The 12,887-nt window shown below is 38.3% G+C and overlaps 1 protein-coding gene across 1 annotated transcript in view; it reads left to right on the forward strand.

Annotated features, from left to right (window-relative positions):
- LOC136834104 (fibrillin-2-like) overlaps positions 1 to 7,166 on the forward strand; it is a 31,549-nt gene extending 24,383 nt beyond the window's left edge. The window contains exons 16-17 of the mRNA XM_067096362.1: positions 36 to 188; positions 6,659 to 7,166. Of these exons, the coding sequence (XP_066952463.1) occupies positions 36 to 188; positions 6,659 to 6,945 (440 nt within the window). The 3' untranslated portion in view covers positions 6,946 to 7,166. The remainder of the gene's footprint in view (positions 1 to 35; positions 189 to 6,658) is intronic.
- The last annotated feature ends 5,721 nt before the right edge of the window (positions 7,167 to 12,887 follow it).

A 12,887-nucleotide genomic window follows, 5' to 3' on the forward strand; every position in this document is an offset into this window, starting at 1 on the left:
CTGAAGCTCCTCCTCCCATCATCCTCTCACTGAAGACATTGATGAATGTCTGGAAAACCTTGACGACTGTGAAGAGAGCCAGGAGTGCATCAACACTTTAGGATCATACCAATGCCACACTAAAGGAGTCATCACACAAACATGCCATCCAGGGTTCACCTTCAATAGGACAGCTCGTGTTTGTATTGGTCAGTCTTATACAGGTTTAAAGTGCATGATAATAACAAGGCTCCAAGATATCTGTACCTGTTCAGCTAAATCTTTTTGTTTATTAATTTTTGAGGTTTAAATGCAGAGATGTCTAATTATTGGCAAATGCATTAACCAGCATAAAAGGAAAATACAGAAAATAGTGTTTGGCATTTGTACTATATTCACACTATCTAGCACAAACCAATTACTTTGAAAATAGGTGTATTTGTGCCTTTTGTGAATCCCAGACACCAATTTCAAAAGGTGAAAGAAGGGTTGACTGCTTTTGGCAAGAACAGATGGAGATATTGTTCTATAAATAAGAATTGAAATGTATGAAAGTTCTGTTACCCCTTACTGTTTTTGTTAATGTAGAAACCTGGGAAAGGATAAAGGAATGTGAAATGAAAGCATTCAGTAGGATACAATACAGAATCGTGAAAGGAATGCTGGAACCAGGAATTTGTGCTTATAGTCCCTCTAGGTCCAAGTGGCTAGCTCTCTCTCTTTGTGTGTCATTTGACTAGTTGAAAGTTCACTAGAATTACCATATTTTTTGTTTTAATGATTACCAGATATTAAGTTATATCTTCATACTTAATGCATTTATCATTCATTACAATTCTCTAATCTTGGCTTCATATAGATTTTTCTGCTTTTATGACGTGTATGATTTCTCTGAGACTTTGGTGGAAACCCAACTTATGAGTTTTCATTGCCAGCCTGAGGTTTTTCATTAGCTTTTGTAGGTAGCATTTTTGTGCTTTTGCTTCAGAGGCACCATTTTATACAGTTAACTATGTGGTGGCTATTTTTATCACTAGAGCATTTGGTTTTTTGGCTTCTGATGTTAGCAATTAACTGTCCACTTGTTTACTTGTTTGCTTGTTACATGTATATGCATAAATACGAGTATGTTTGACTTGGGCATACTGGGACCTGGAGGGACTAGGGTAAGGGGTCCAATTGAGACGTACTTTGCCGGGATTTTTCTCTTTCACCCCTTTTAGCTCTTTTGATTTTCCATCTTTTTTCAAGTTCTGTCTTGATTTATTTGTAAATGATTGTATTTTCATATGTTTCAGTCAGAATTGGATTATCATTAATATTCTTTAAAAATTATTAAGCTGAAAAATTCTATGGCTTCGTAAATTCAAGAATGTGTTATTATGCACATGGCCGTATTTCTCTAGTGGGCCTAAAAGGCAAAATTTTCAACTTCTTGTAGACTGCACATATATAAAGGAAGGAAGAAATTGAGCACATAGAATGAAAGTTTAACTTTTAATAAGTAAATTAAGCACAAAAAATATTGCTAAATACAAAAATAGACAACATATTAATATGGTCATTGACCTAATGGAAAAATATGAATACTTCATACATTACTTGATAGAAATAAGTATATACCTTAACCATCTAAAACAAAAGAATTTATATTTAAAAACATTATATTCATAGAATTAATACTGAATAGACACTGTGCAGCTACTTCCCTGAGCTTATGTGAGCAATTAAAAAAATGACTTTTTTTTATGAACTTAAATTCTACCTTGTGCAATGTAAATGACTAAATTTAGAGGTCTTAAATAAATAATTTAATATAGATTAAATCATAAATTATACTAAATAAAACCATAGAATGTACAGGAATTATTTTTATGAATTAGGACAGACAAAACATATTGCATCTCCTCCCTAGATATAATGCTAGTGTTTTACATTTAAACATATTTTTTTAATATTTATTGTTTATATTTTTCTGTATTTTGTTTATAAAAAAATTCTTCTGCATATAATTGAAAAATCAGTACAGTAAACCCCGTAAATTCAAAACCAAAAAGGGATGCATTTTGAGATGGCCATTTTTGCGAAAAATGCCCCGTCAAAAACCTAAAATCCTGAACAAATATTTTTTCCCCAGAAGTTCCACCCAATATCCTCTAAAAACACTTATAACTGCCTATCTTGAAATTCTTTGAGTTCATATATCATATGTATACTTAAAAATATCATCCTACATCAAATATAACTTTTAATAGATTATTATCCAACATATTAATATGGTCATTGACCTTGGAAAAATCTGAAATTATATTATTAATATAATTTCAAAAACAAAAGTCATCTTAAAAAACATTATATTCATAGAATTAATACTTAAAAATACATATTATGTACAATTAAAAAAATGACTTTTTTATGAACTTAAATTCTAGCCAAAGAAGAAAATTTAGAGGCAAAGATGAGATTAACTAATCAAAAATAGAGAGAGAGAGAGAGAGAGAGAGAGAGAATGCTAGTGACATTTAAACCTATTTTTTAGAGAGAGAGAGAGAGAGTAAACCCCGAGAGAGATGCAGAGAGAGAGAGAGTTAAAAGACAAATTTATCCCACCCCCTTAATCTTTCTGACAGCAAAAAATACATATTTGTTTTTTGTCTTCCAAAGATGTAATACTTTTACTACACATTTTAAAACACTATGATCACACACAAACAATATGTTTTCCAGAGAGAGAGAGAGAGAGAGAGAGAGAGAGAGGAGAATAACATCTTACGATGTCAAAAGATTGAAATCTTTGAGCTTTCAAGGGCAGCACCCCTTTCCCTCCAGCCAATATGTCAAACTGTCAGGTAAATTGACATTTACAATTTGTTTGTTTAAAATGTTAAAAAAAATTTACTACACAAATGCCCAGAAAATATTATTATTATTATTATTGTTATTATTATTATTATTATTATTATTATTATTATTTATTGTCATCATTATTTATTTATTTATTTATATATATTTTTTTTGTGTATCACAGTCATCTTATTCGACTGGGTGGTTTTTATAGTATGGGGTTCCGGGTTGCATCCTGCCTCCTTAGGAGTCCATCACTTTTCTCACTATGTGCGCTGTTTCTAGTAGCACACTTCTGCATGAGTCCTGGAGCTACTTTGGCATCTAATTTTTCCAGATTCCTTGTCAGGGATCTTGGGATCATGCCTAGTGTTCACATGGTTATGGGTACAATTTCCACTTGCTTATTCAAGAAGGAATGCTGACAGCGGCACAAGATCAGGTCCTAAGAACCAGATATGTCCTAAGAACAATACAAATAACATCTCATTCATATGCAGGAAGTGCAATATGAAAGACGGGACCATAAAACATATAGCAAGCAAATGTCCGGCGGTTGCACAGAACCAGTACAAAAAGAGGCATGATTCAGTAGCAAAAGCCCTCCACTGGAGCCTGTGCAAGAAACACCAGCTAGCTTGCAGTAATAAGTGGCACAAACACCAACCTGAGGGAATGATAGAAAACGCTCAGGCAAAGATCCTCTGGGACCATGGTATCAGAACAGATAGGGTGATACGTGTCAATAGACCAGACGTGACTTTGATTGACAGAATCAAGAAGAAAGTATGACTCATTGATGTTGCAGTACCATGGGACACCAGATTAGATGAGAAAGAAAGAGAAAAACTGATAAGTATCAAGACCCAAAAATCGAAATTATTATTATTTTATTATTATTATTAATCTTAAGAATTGAAAATTAGTGCTTATTAGGTAAACCATTTATTTATCATACAAAAGAAACATGCGTATACATATTACATGTCGGAAAAATTCTGTCATCTAAATAAGAGAGAGAGGGGTTTATTATTTTTATTTATTATTATTATTTAATCTTATTAAACCTAATACTGTATTAATATTTGAAAATTAGCACATACCGTAAATCATTATTTTATCATAAAATGTACCATCTAAAAATGCTTATACTATTATCCTGAAATGCTTATATATCATTTTAATATAATTTCAGTAGTACTTTAATATATTTTTAATATTTCAATTGTATCAATTCTGAGCATCTTTCTTCGCTTTAACGAGGTTGGGTCCGTCCTAAATGGAGGGGAGAAAACCAGTTTCTCTCTCTCTTTGAGTTATGTATTATTTAATCTTACAGTATTATTATTATTATTATTATTATTATTATTATTAATCTTAGTAATATTTGAAAATTAGTAAATAATTTTTTTATCATAAAAAAATGTATTTAGTCATGAAAATAATATCAAAATACTAATTAGTGAATATTACCCGATGAAAAAGTTTGCGAATTGCCAATTTTTTTGCGAATAATTTATAGATATGTTCCACAGAAAATCCCACGAATCGTGAGAACACGAATACAGGGGCTTTACTGTATTGAAACATTTCAACATGTTTTTCTGTCTCCCTAATGATATATTCACTTATTCTTGCTACATAGTAGTAGTAACTCATTTTTGCCTGTAATAAGTCTTGGAACCTTTCTCCTTATATATCATTTCACTCACTTTCTTTTTTGCTTTTCGTATACACAACACCTTACTTCTGGGTGTTTGTTTTGTGTATTCTGTTTTCTTTATACTATCACGTAACTGGAAAGAGAGTTTGAGGGATTCTAGATCATCCCTCCAACTGTTCTGTTTTTAGACATCTTAACCTCGTTTTTACGAACTTCCCTCTTCAACGTTTTTTTTCTCCTTGTTCTGAATGCCTTTTCTGAACAATGTTTTTTATTATTTCAACTACAGGCTTGTGATTTAGGCATGATTTGAATTTAAAGTTTGGTTTATATGAAAGCTGTCTGTTATAACTTGTATTTATAATCTGTGTCTGCATTGGACTCTGGGTTTAAAGGTTTGTTGCTTTTCCAGGGAAAGGATTTCTGAGCTCTAGTTCATATGGATAAAAGGTCTAATATTATTCTTCCTTTTGGTTTTTATTAGCCCTTTCTACTGCGTCTTTGAAAATTTGCATCTCCTGTAGGCCACCCCAATTTTGCTGGCCTTAAGGAGAAGCACTTCATTCCCCCGCAATGGCTGCCAATCTAATCACTCGTTTGTCTTAATACTCTCTGGACATCATTTCTAATCACCTACCATCACCCTTAAATTAAAAAAAATATACAGTAATTACCACACATGGTGTCAACTCAACCGAACGTAAAAAGTAACATCCTTAAATATAGCTAAGAAAAATAACAAAAAAGGGCAAAATGGTACATTTTTATTCGTCAACAAAAAAGTTATGGCTATATCATTTTCATATTTTCAGTGTAAATAGAACATGTACTGGGCTTTATTTTCCGATATAGAACATATTCCTATGAGTCTTAGTATCAAAATTATTGTTACAAAAATAAAAAATGTCTCCATTGGGCCATGTGTCCCCATTGGCCCCCTTACCTTATACTGTATGTCCATGTGTTAACCTGCCTACAGCAGCTGTCCTTCTATTTTGAAATTGCCAATCTGGGATTCAGGCAGACACATAGGTAAGACTATGCTCAGATTAACAGGTTTTAATGAAAAAACTGTTTCAGACTGCAGCATTTCTGTAATCAAGGTGTACATGCCTATGGTCAGGTGCAGCCTTTCAATCAAGGGCTTCCAACATGTGAAAAAAAATCTATAGAGATAATTATTGACTTAAACATCTGGTATTTTCTCATTTTTTATGCAATGATATAGCAGTAAATGATTAGGAGGTGTAAATTTTGCTCTGGTTCTTATTTTCTCATTGACATTTCCATATAGTTTACATAAGACAATTCATTTTTTCCTAAGGCCTTGAACATTAGGAAAACGTAGCTTTTCTTCTGTTTTGTAATGGGTTGCACAACCACAGTCATGTTAACTCAGTGATACCAAAAAGAAAAGCATAAAAGTTATTAACTATCAAAAGCAAGAGTGAAAACAAGAGTTGTAGATATAACAACTTACTCCTTTTATTCTGGTGTTTTCCAACAATAACATGAAATGAAGGATGAGTATTGTCAGAAAATAAGGGAAGATCCTGAGGTATATGATATAAATCTGGTTGCTAAATACAGTACTTTATTCTCTCGGTCTTAGTTCCTTGGTATTTATGGTCTTACTACAAGTATGAAAATTATATTTTTGAAGTATATCCACAAGAGTCAAGGAAGTTAATGTTGGTCTTGTATATTTTTACACATAAGGAAGGTTGATTCCTCTCATTACCCACATCAGTATGTTCTGCTGTATGTCAGTTAAGCTGCAAACTGCTAGATAGCTTATAGAATATATATTTCATTTACTATTTGTTTCTCAGGTAATCAAATATCATTTTTAATAATCAAAAAGATTTAGCAACAGTCAATTGTACCTTCATGAAGGGCAAAAAATTTGGGTAGTATTTTAATTGTGTATTTATTAACAACAGATTGCTGCATGCTCTTACTGGTTGTATGTACCATAATTGTATTACTTTGAAATAACAGTGTATATACAAAATACAGTAGATGTACAGTGATGATTAATTGACAAAATTGTTTATATGGAGTTTATACTAATGTATGTGGTAGTAAATTTTCATAAAGTAGCTGGTAATAGTTGGAGGTTCCTCATTGTTGCATTGTATTGAAACCAGTTTTTCATGATTTGCAAACAAGATATTGATGAGTGTTCAGAAGGAAGCCATGACTGCTCACTTCTGGAAGAATGCGTTAATCGGCGTGGAGACTATGTATGTCAGCCACGTGAAACCAGTAACAGTGTCTTAATTCCATCACCCCAGGCTACAGGAGACCAAAGCACTTCTGATTATGATATAACTGAAAGCAAGGTATTGCCAGTCAGCAGAATTCTTGCATGGGTAGATTATTTCATGAGAAAAAAAAAATGCATGCTCTTGAGTTTGAAGAATCAGAAGGAAGGATATGTTATCTACTGCAAATGAAAAGTTTATAATTTTTCATATCAACAGTAATGGCTAGTCCATACTATGAGGGGAAAATCTTCATGAAATACTACATAGAGCTGATGATGAAAATTTTCTCAGGATTGCAGTGCAACTCATTGTAGGTATTCAAAAAGAAGTGCACAATGAAAGATTAAAAAATAAAAGCCATATCCTACATTCATTTTAATGAATACCTCAGAAGAACTAGAGTACCAAAGTTCATCAGATGAGAGCCTGTTTATCCTTTTTTTTTAAATTTTTATTCACGCATGCGTCCAACTTGCTGCGAGGGAGCGTCACGATCCTTGTCACCTCCCGTCACGCGTGCGGCTTGCTGGCTGTTAGCGTCTTCCTGTCCTAACTCCTGTCTTATCCTCTTCCTGGGTCACATTGGCGATCATAGGTTCCTTCTGCCTTGGTTCTTCTCTTATGTGCGACATGGCGTCAAACAGAGCGCGAGAACTGCTGAACTTCTGACAAGAGCGTTACTTGCGAGTTGCCTCTTGCTGGGAAACAACGGAGATGGCACTGCGTGCTTCTACGGCCGGAGACTCTTGCTGGGATCTTCTGATGATGAGGTGGTGAATGCCGCTTGTGGCATGTCCCATTCTGGGGCGGGGAGAAAGCGTGAACTGGCGTAATGTGCACCGTCTTCTTCCTCCGGCTTGAGTTCTCGTCCCTACGCCCACTCTGTTTGAAAGCTGGCGGACACACCATCTTCCTCCAACAGGAATCTCTCCGGAGAGCTCCATTTGCTGCAAGAGGGTTGTTGGAGCAGGAAGGGGGACCTGCGTCTCTTGATAGGTCTTGATTCTTGAGATTGACGCCAACCACATCTTGGTCTTGTGTCATCCGAGGATGACGAACACTTCCTCATCTCGCCTTTCCTGCGGCGAGGGGGAGCGTCCTGGGATGCATCAACAGGATGCTTCAGAGGGGATGTCGCTCGTTGTTCAACGTCTCTCACACTCCCTTAGCCTGTCGGTGTTCCTTCTCCCAGGGTTGAGGGCATGGAAGGGTCTGGGGCTAGGAGCGTGACAGACACCAGGCAGAGGACTCCTCCCACTACACTAACATCACCGAACTTCTGTTGCAAACTATGCACTGCCCCCCACATCACTTCCCTATCCGAAGTAAGGGATTGCACTGTAACTCCTAAGGCAGAAATAGCAGCCATAATATCCTTCAAAGACGGCTCACTTACCTCCAACTCCGCAGGAGGATCGGGTACTACTACCTTAGGGCTAGGATCAGGAATATTAGTATCAGACAAGTTAGAAAGGACTTGACTATCAGAAGACCTAGCTGACAGAACACTCGAAGATCTAGCTCTCCTAATTCTGTCCTTTTCCAATCGCCTCACATAGCGATCATACTCTCTCCACTCTCTCTCAGACAAACTTTCACACTCCTTACATCTATCATCAAATGTACACACATGACCTCTGCATTTCTTACATACTGTGTGGGGATCAAGAGCAGCCTTTGGAAGCCGGGTCTTGCATCCCCTCACACACATTCTGACAACAGAGTCAGCCATCTTGAGAATCCAAAAAGCAAGTTCAAATAAAACTGTCCAAGTCAGAAACCAACAAAATCTATCTTATCAGTGTGAAATAGAAATCCAAAATCAGCGAAAGCCATCAATGAAAACAAAACCAAGTAATGGGTACTTCACCAATTGTAGACAAAGCAAACCAATAGTAGAGCAAATTTCCAACGTGTTGCTAGAACGACGGCAGGGAATTTCTGAGGACAATTGGGAATGGTTCCAGGTACCTGGTAGAGGGCGCACAGGTATGGTCACCTGACCATCTATCAGCGAAAATTGTAATTTTGAATTTCTGCAAGCCCCATAAACCGAATAGGCGGGATAAAGCTATATATATGTAACTACCAGGGAAGTTAGATATTTAAAAATGATATTTCCCTTTACAGAAGAAAATTTATTGTCATATAGCCTACTGTAAATGAAATATGACCAGGATAAAAATGACATTTTTATAATAAAATAGTTTTATATATACTTACCAAATAATTACACAGCTATAGTTTCTACTTTACGCGGCAGCTCAAAATTGAGAAATTCTTGGTAGCTTTTTGTTTTAGGTGTAAAGTATGTTGCCCGCCCACTATCGGGAAAGAATAGGTACAACAGCTAAGGAGTTCAATTTGTTTATGCTCTATGTCCATGAGAGGAGGAGGGCGGGCTCCGATCATGTAATTATTTTTAAGTATATATAAAACTTTATTTTATTATAATAATGTCATTTTTATATAAGTAACTTACTAATAATTACATAGTTGAATCCACATTGAGTGGAGGTGGGATGAATGGACATACTACCTAAAAACTACTTGATATGGGGGTAATTTGGGATAGCAAATTAGCTAGCATCTTGGAATACTTGTTGTAACCCCCTTACCTGGTGGGGTGCAACAGCAGATCGGCACTGCCTCTGGTCGTGGCTCCTCTCGACCTGGCAGTGTGGCGGTAGAGCCAAGAATCACCTCTACTAGTGGGTGCTTTGCAACATAGGTTAATCGCAGGTTGCCAGCTAATAAATCAATGGGTCACATAATGATATGTGATTGCCCTTCCCTAGGCGCAGTACAATAGGATAACAAAGACCAGATAAAATTAACCTAAGCCACACGACATTTTAGCCAAAACCATAAAAAACCAATTGATGACACTCAAGATTCAGTGTCCACCAAACTTCCCAAGTAGTACGACTGCCCTTCTTCAAGAGTGGATAGAGGAAAATAAAGGCGTTCCTCCTATCCTTCATCCCCAATACCATGCCAGCTGCGAAGAACGGACCTAAGTACTGCATTTTTCGTACACTGTCTCAACATCCCGTAAATAAAACATGGCAAACACTGACTTGCACCCCCAAAATGTTGTTTCTAAAATCGAAGAGAGACAGGTTACTTTAAAGCCAAGACTTTGCCACAGCTCTTATTTCGTGAGCCTTTACTTTGCATAAGGGTAGTAATTCGTCTTGAACTCCCTGAATGTGCTTCTGAAATCACGGATCTTAAAAAGAATGATAGTGCATTCTTGGACAAAGGACGGCTGGGGTTTTTAACAGAACACCAAAGATTGGGGCCGATCTCTAAGGTTTTGGTTCTCTCGAGGTATACTCTAGAGCTCTTACTCGGCAGAGGACATTCTCTTGATCGTCTGGGCCTAGTACTTCTGAGAGGCTCTTGATAGAAAAGGAGCGAGGCCAAGGGTTAGCCGGATCTCGTTTTTGGCCAAAAAATCTAAAATTAGCAGCATACTGCATTACCTTGTAAGAAGCCTATCCTTTTATCAATGGCATGAAGCTCGCTGGCTCTCTTGGCTGTAGTGGGTGCCACAAAAATAATGTTTTCTTCGTAAGATTCGAAGAGACAACGACTCCATTGGTTCAAAAAGTGGTCCTGAAAGCCAGTTGAAGACCACGTCCAAGTTCAAGCGACTCCTGTGGTTTAGCTTGCTTACTAGTGTTGGAATGCTTGATTAGGTCACTGATGTCTTGGTTTGAAGAAAGGTCTAATCCTCTATGTTTGAATACTGAACTCAACATCGCTCTGTAACCCTTGATGGTAGATGTTGAGAGTCCTTTCGATGTTCTGAGATATAGAAGAAAATCTGCGATTTGGGTTACAGATGTTTGAGAAGGGAATTTTTCGCTCTTGGCACCACTTTCTCTAAAAACTGCCCACTTGGATTGGTAAACTGCAGAGGAAGATTGTCGCCTGCAAGCAACAGCCTCTGCAGCCTTTCTTGAAAATCCTTTGACGCTCCCTGACAGTCTGAAGCCTGTCAGAGAGAGTGGATAATCTTGATGGTGTCAGAGGAAGTGCAGCTGTCTGAGAAGATTTCTCCTCTGAGGAAGCAGCCTTGGAAAGTCTGTCAAAGGTTCAAAAGATGGGGAACCACTCTTTGTGTGGCCAAAAGGGAGTGACTAATGTCACTGACACATTGCCGTGTGAATTGAACTTCCTCAACACTTCCCTCACCATGCTGAATGGGGAAGGCGTAAAGTCGTGTCGAGGTCTGACCAGTCCTGTAACATGGCATCTGTTGCCCGTGCTTGTGGGTCCGGAGCTGGGGAGCAATACAAGGAAGATGATTATTCCTTGGCGTGGCGAACAGGTCTGTCAACGGCTTTCCCCACAGCTTCCACAGGGCGGTGCATACCTGTGGATTGAGTGTTCATTCCGTTGGTAGGACCTGTTTTCCCCAGCTTAATTTGTCCGCAAGGACGTTCATCTTGCTGTGAATGAAGCGAGTCACTACTTGGGTCTTGTTGCTCTTTGCCCAAAGAAGAAAATCCTTCGTCGCCAGTAGAGCGTAAAAGAATGGATCCCTCCCTGATTCTTGATATGCAAGGGCGGTCATGCTGTCCGAATGAACCGCTACTGTTTTGGGGCAGGTTAGTGTTGCAAAGTGTTGCAGTGCCAGGTGGTGCTTTTAGTTCCTTCACGTTGATGTGGAGTTTTCTTTCGGAAAGGGGACCATGTTCCTGACACTTCCATGTTGTTGAGAAGGGCTCCCCTAACCTAGATTTGCGACGTCGGAGAATAACGTTAGGTCAGGGTTCGTTGGAGCCAGAGACTTTCCTGTCGAGAATCTGTCTTCTGCTAACCACCATCTGAGGCCTTCTTTTATCTGGGGAATGATGCTGAAACTGAATGGGTCCGGGAACAACTTCCTTTTCCAATTGGCTTTGAGGTAAAATTGTAGAGCTCTTGTACGAAGCCTGCCTAATGGAACGAACTTCTCGATGGAAGAGAGAGTTCCTAGAAGACTCATCCATGCGTTGGCTGAGCAGGAGTTGCGAGTTATGAAGTCCTGGGCTTTCTTGCGGCAAGAAATTATCCTTTCCTGGGATGGAAAAGAATAGACTGAGTTGGGACTAACTGAAACTTCTTGAAGTTTATCAAAAGTCCTAATTCTTGGGCGAGACGAAGAGTTATCTGTAGGCCCTCCGTGCACTGAGAATTCGAGGGAGTAGAATAATCGTCAGATACAGAGAAATGTTTATTCCCAAAGATGTAGCCACTTCGTAAGGAGCGAGTACCCGAGTAAAAAAACTTGAGGGCCGTGGATGGTCCGAATTTCGATCGTAACCATCCAGTCCCCGATGGATGGCCGACGAAACCAACTGATTCGTCTCCATTTTGAATTTCGTTGTTTGAATCAAAGCGGTTCAAAACATGACGCTCCAGGACAGGTCTCCATCCTCCTGATGACTTGGGGACCACAAAGAGGCGACTGTAAAATCCCCTTGAGTTTACATTTTCGACTATCTCCACGGCTCTTTTTCCAGGAGAGCTGATACTTCCCAAGATAGGGGCTGAAAACCTCTCTGAGTCTACTGAGTAGGCTGCTGTTGATGGGGAGGTTACTAATGGGATTTTTTTCCCTGGAGGGAATTGTATATCCTTCTTGTAATACCTTCAGCACTCCACGGGTTCCCGCATTTTTCTTCTCCCATACTGGCCAGAAATGGGAAAGTCTTGCTCCCACTGGGACACAGAGGACCGGAGTCTCATTTTCTAGGTTGGATTTGTTGAAGGTTTCCTAGATGGTCTGGAGGTTCGGAGGTTGGTTCTAGGTCGGACTGGATGCTGGCCTCTACCTCCTCGAAAGGGATGTTGCTGCAGGGTAACGACATCCTAGGAGTTGCAGTTGAAGTGGCTCTTGCAGGAAACTTCGTTCTTTGGTGGATTGAGTGATGAGGTCTAGAGTTGATTTCTTTTTGTAAATCGACTGAAATCTGATCTAGAGTGTCTCAGGAACAGATTATCCTTGTCTAGGGGTGCAACAGAAGAGAAGAACGTTCTGATGGGGGCCCCCTTTTGCCGCGGAACGAGCACCACAAATCTTTCTTGAGGACTCCCGTTACAAAGATGGTAGCTAGTTCTACTGCTCCATCTCTACA

Source organism: Macrobrachium rosenbergii, chromosome 53 (assembly GCF_040412425.1).
Source record: "Macrobrachium rosenbergii isolate ZJJX-2024 chromosome 53, ASM4041242v1, whole genome shotgun sequence".
NCBI lineage: Eukaryota > Metazoa > Arthropoda > Malacostraca > Decapoda > Palaemonidae > Macrobrachium > Macrobrachium rosenbergii.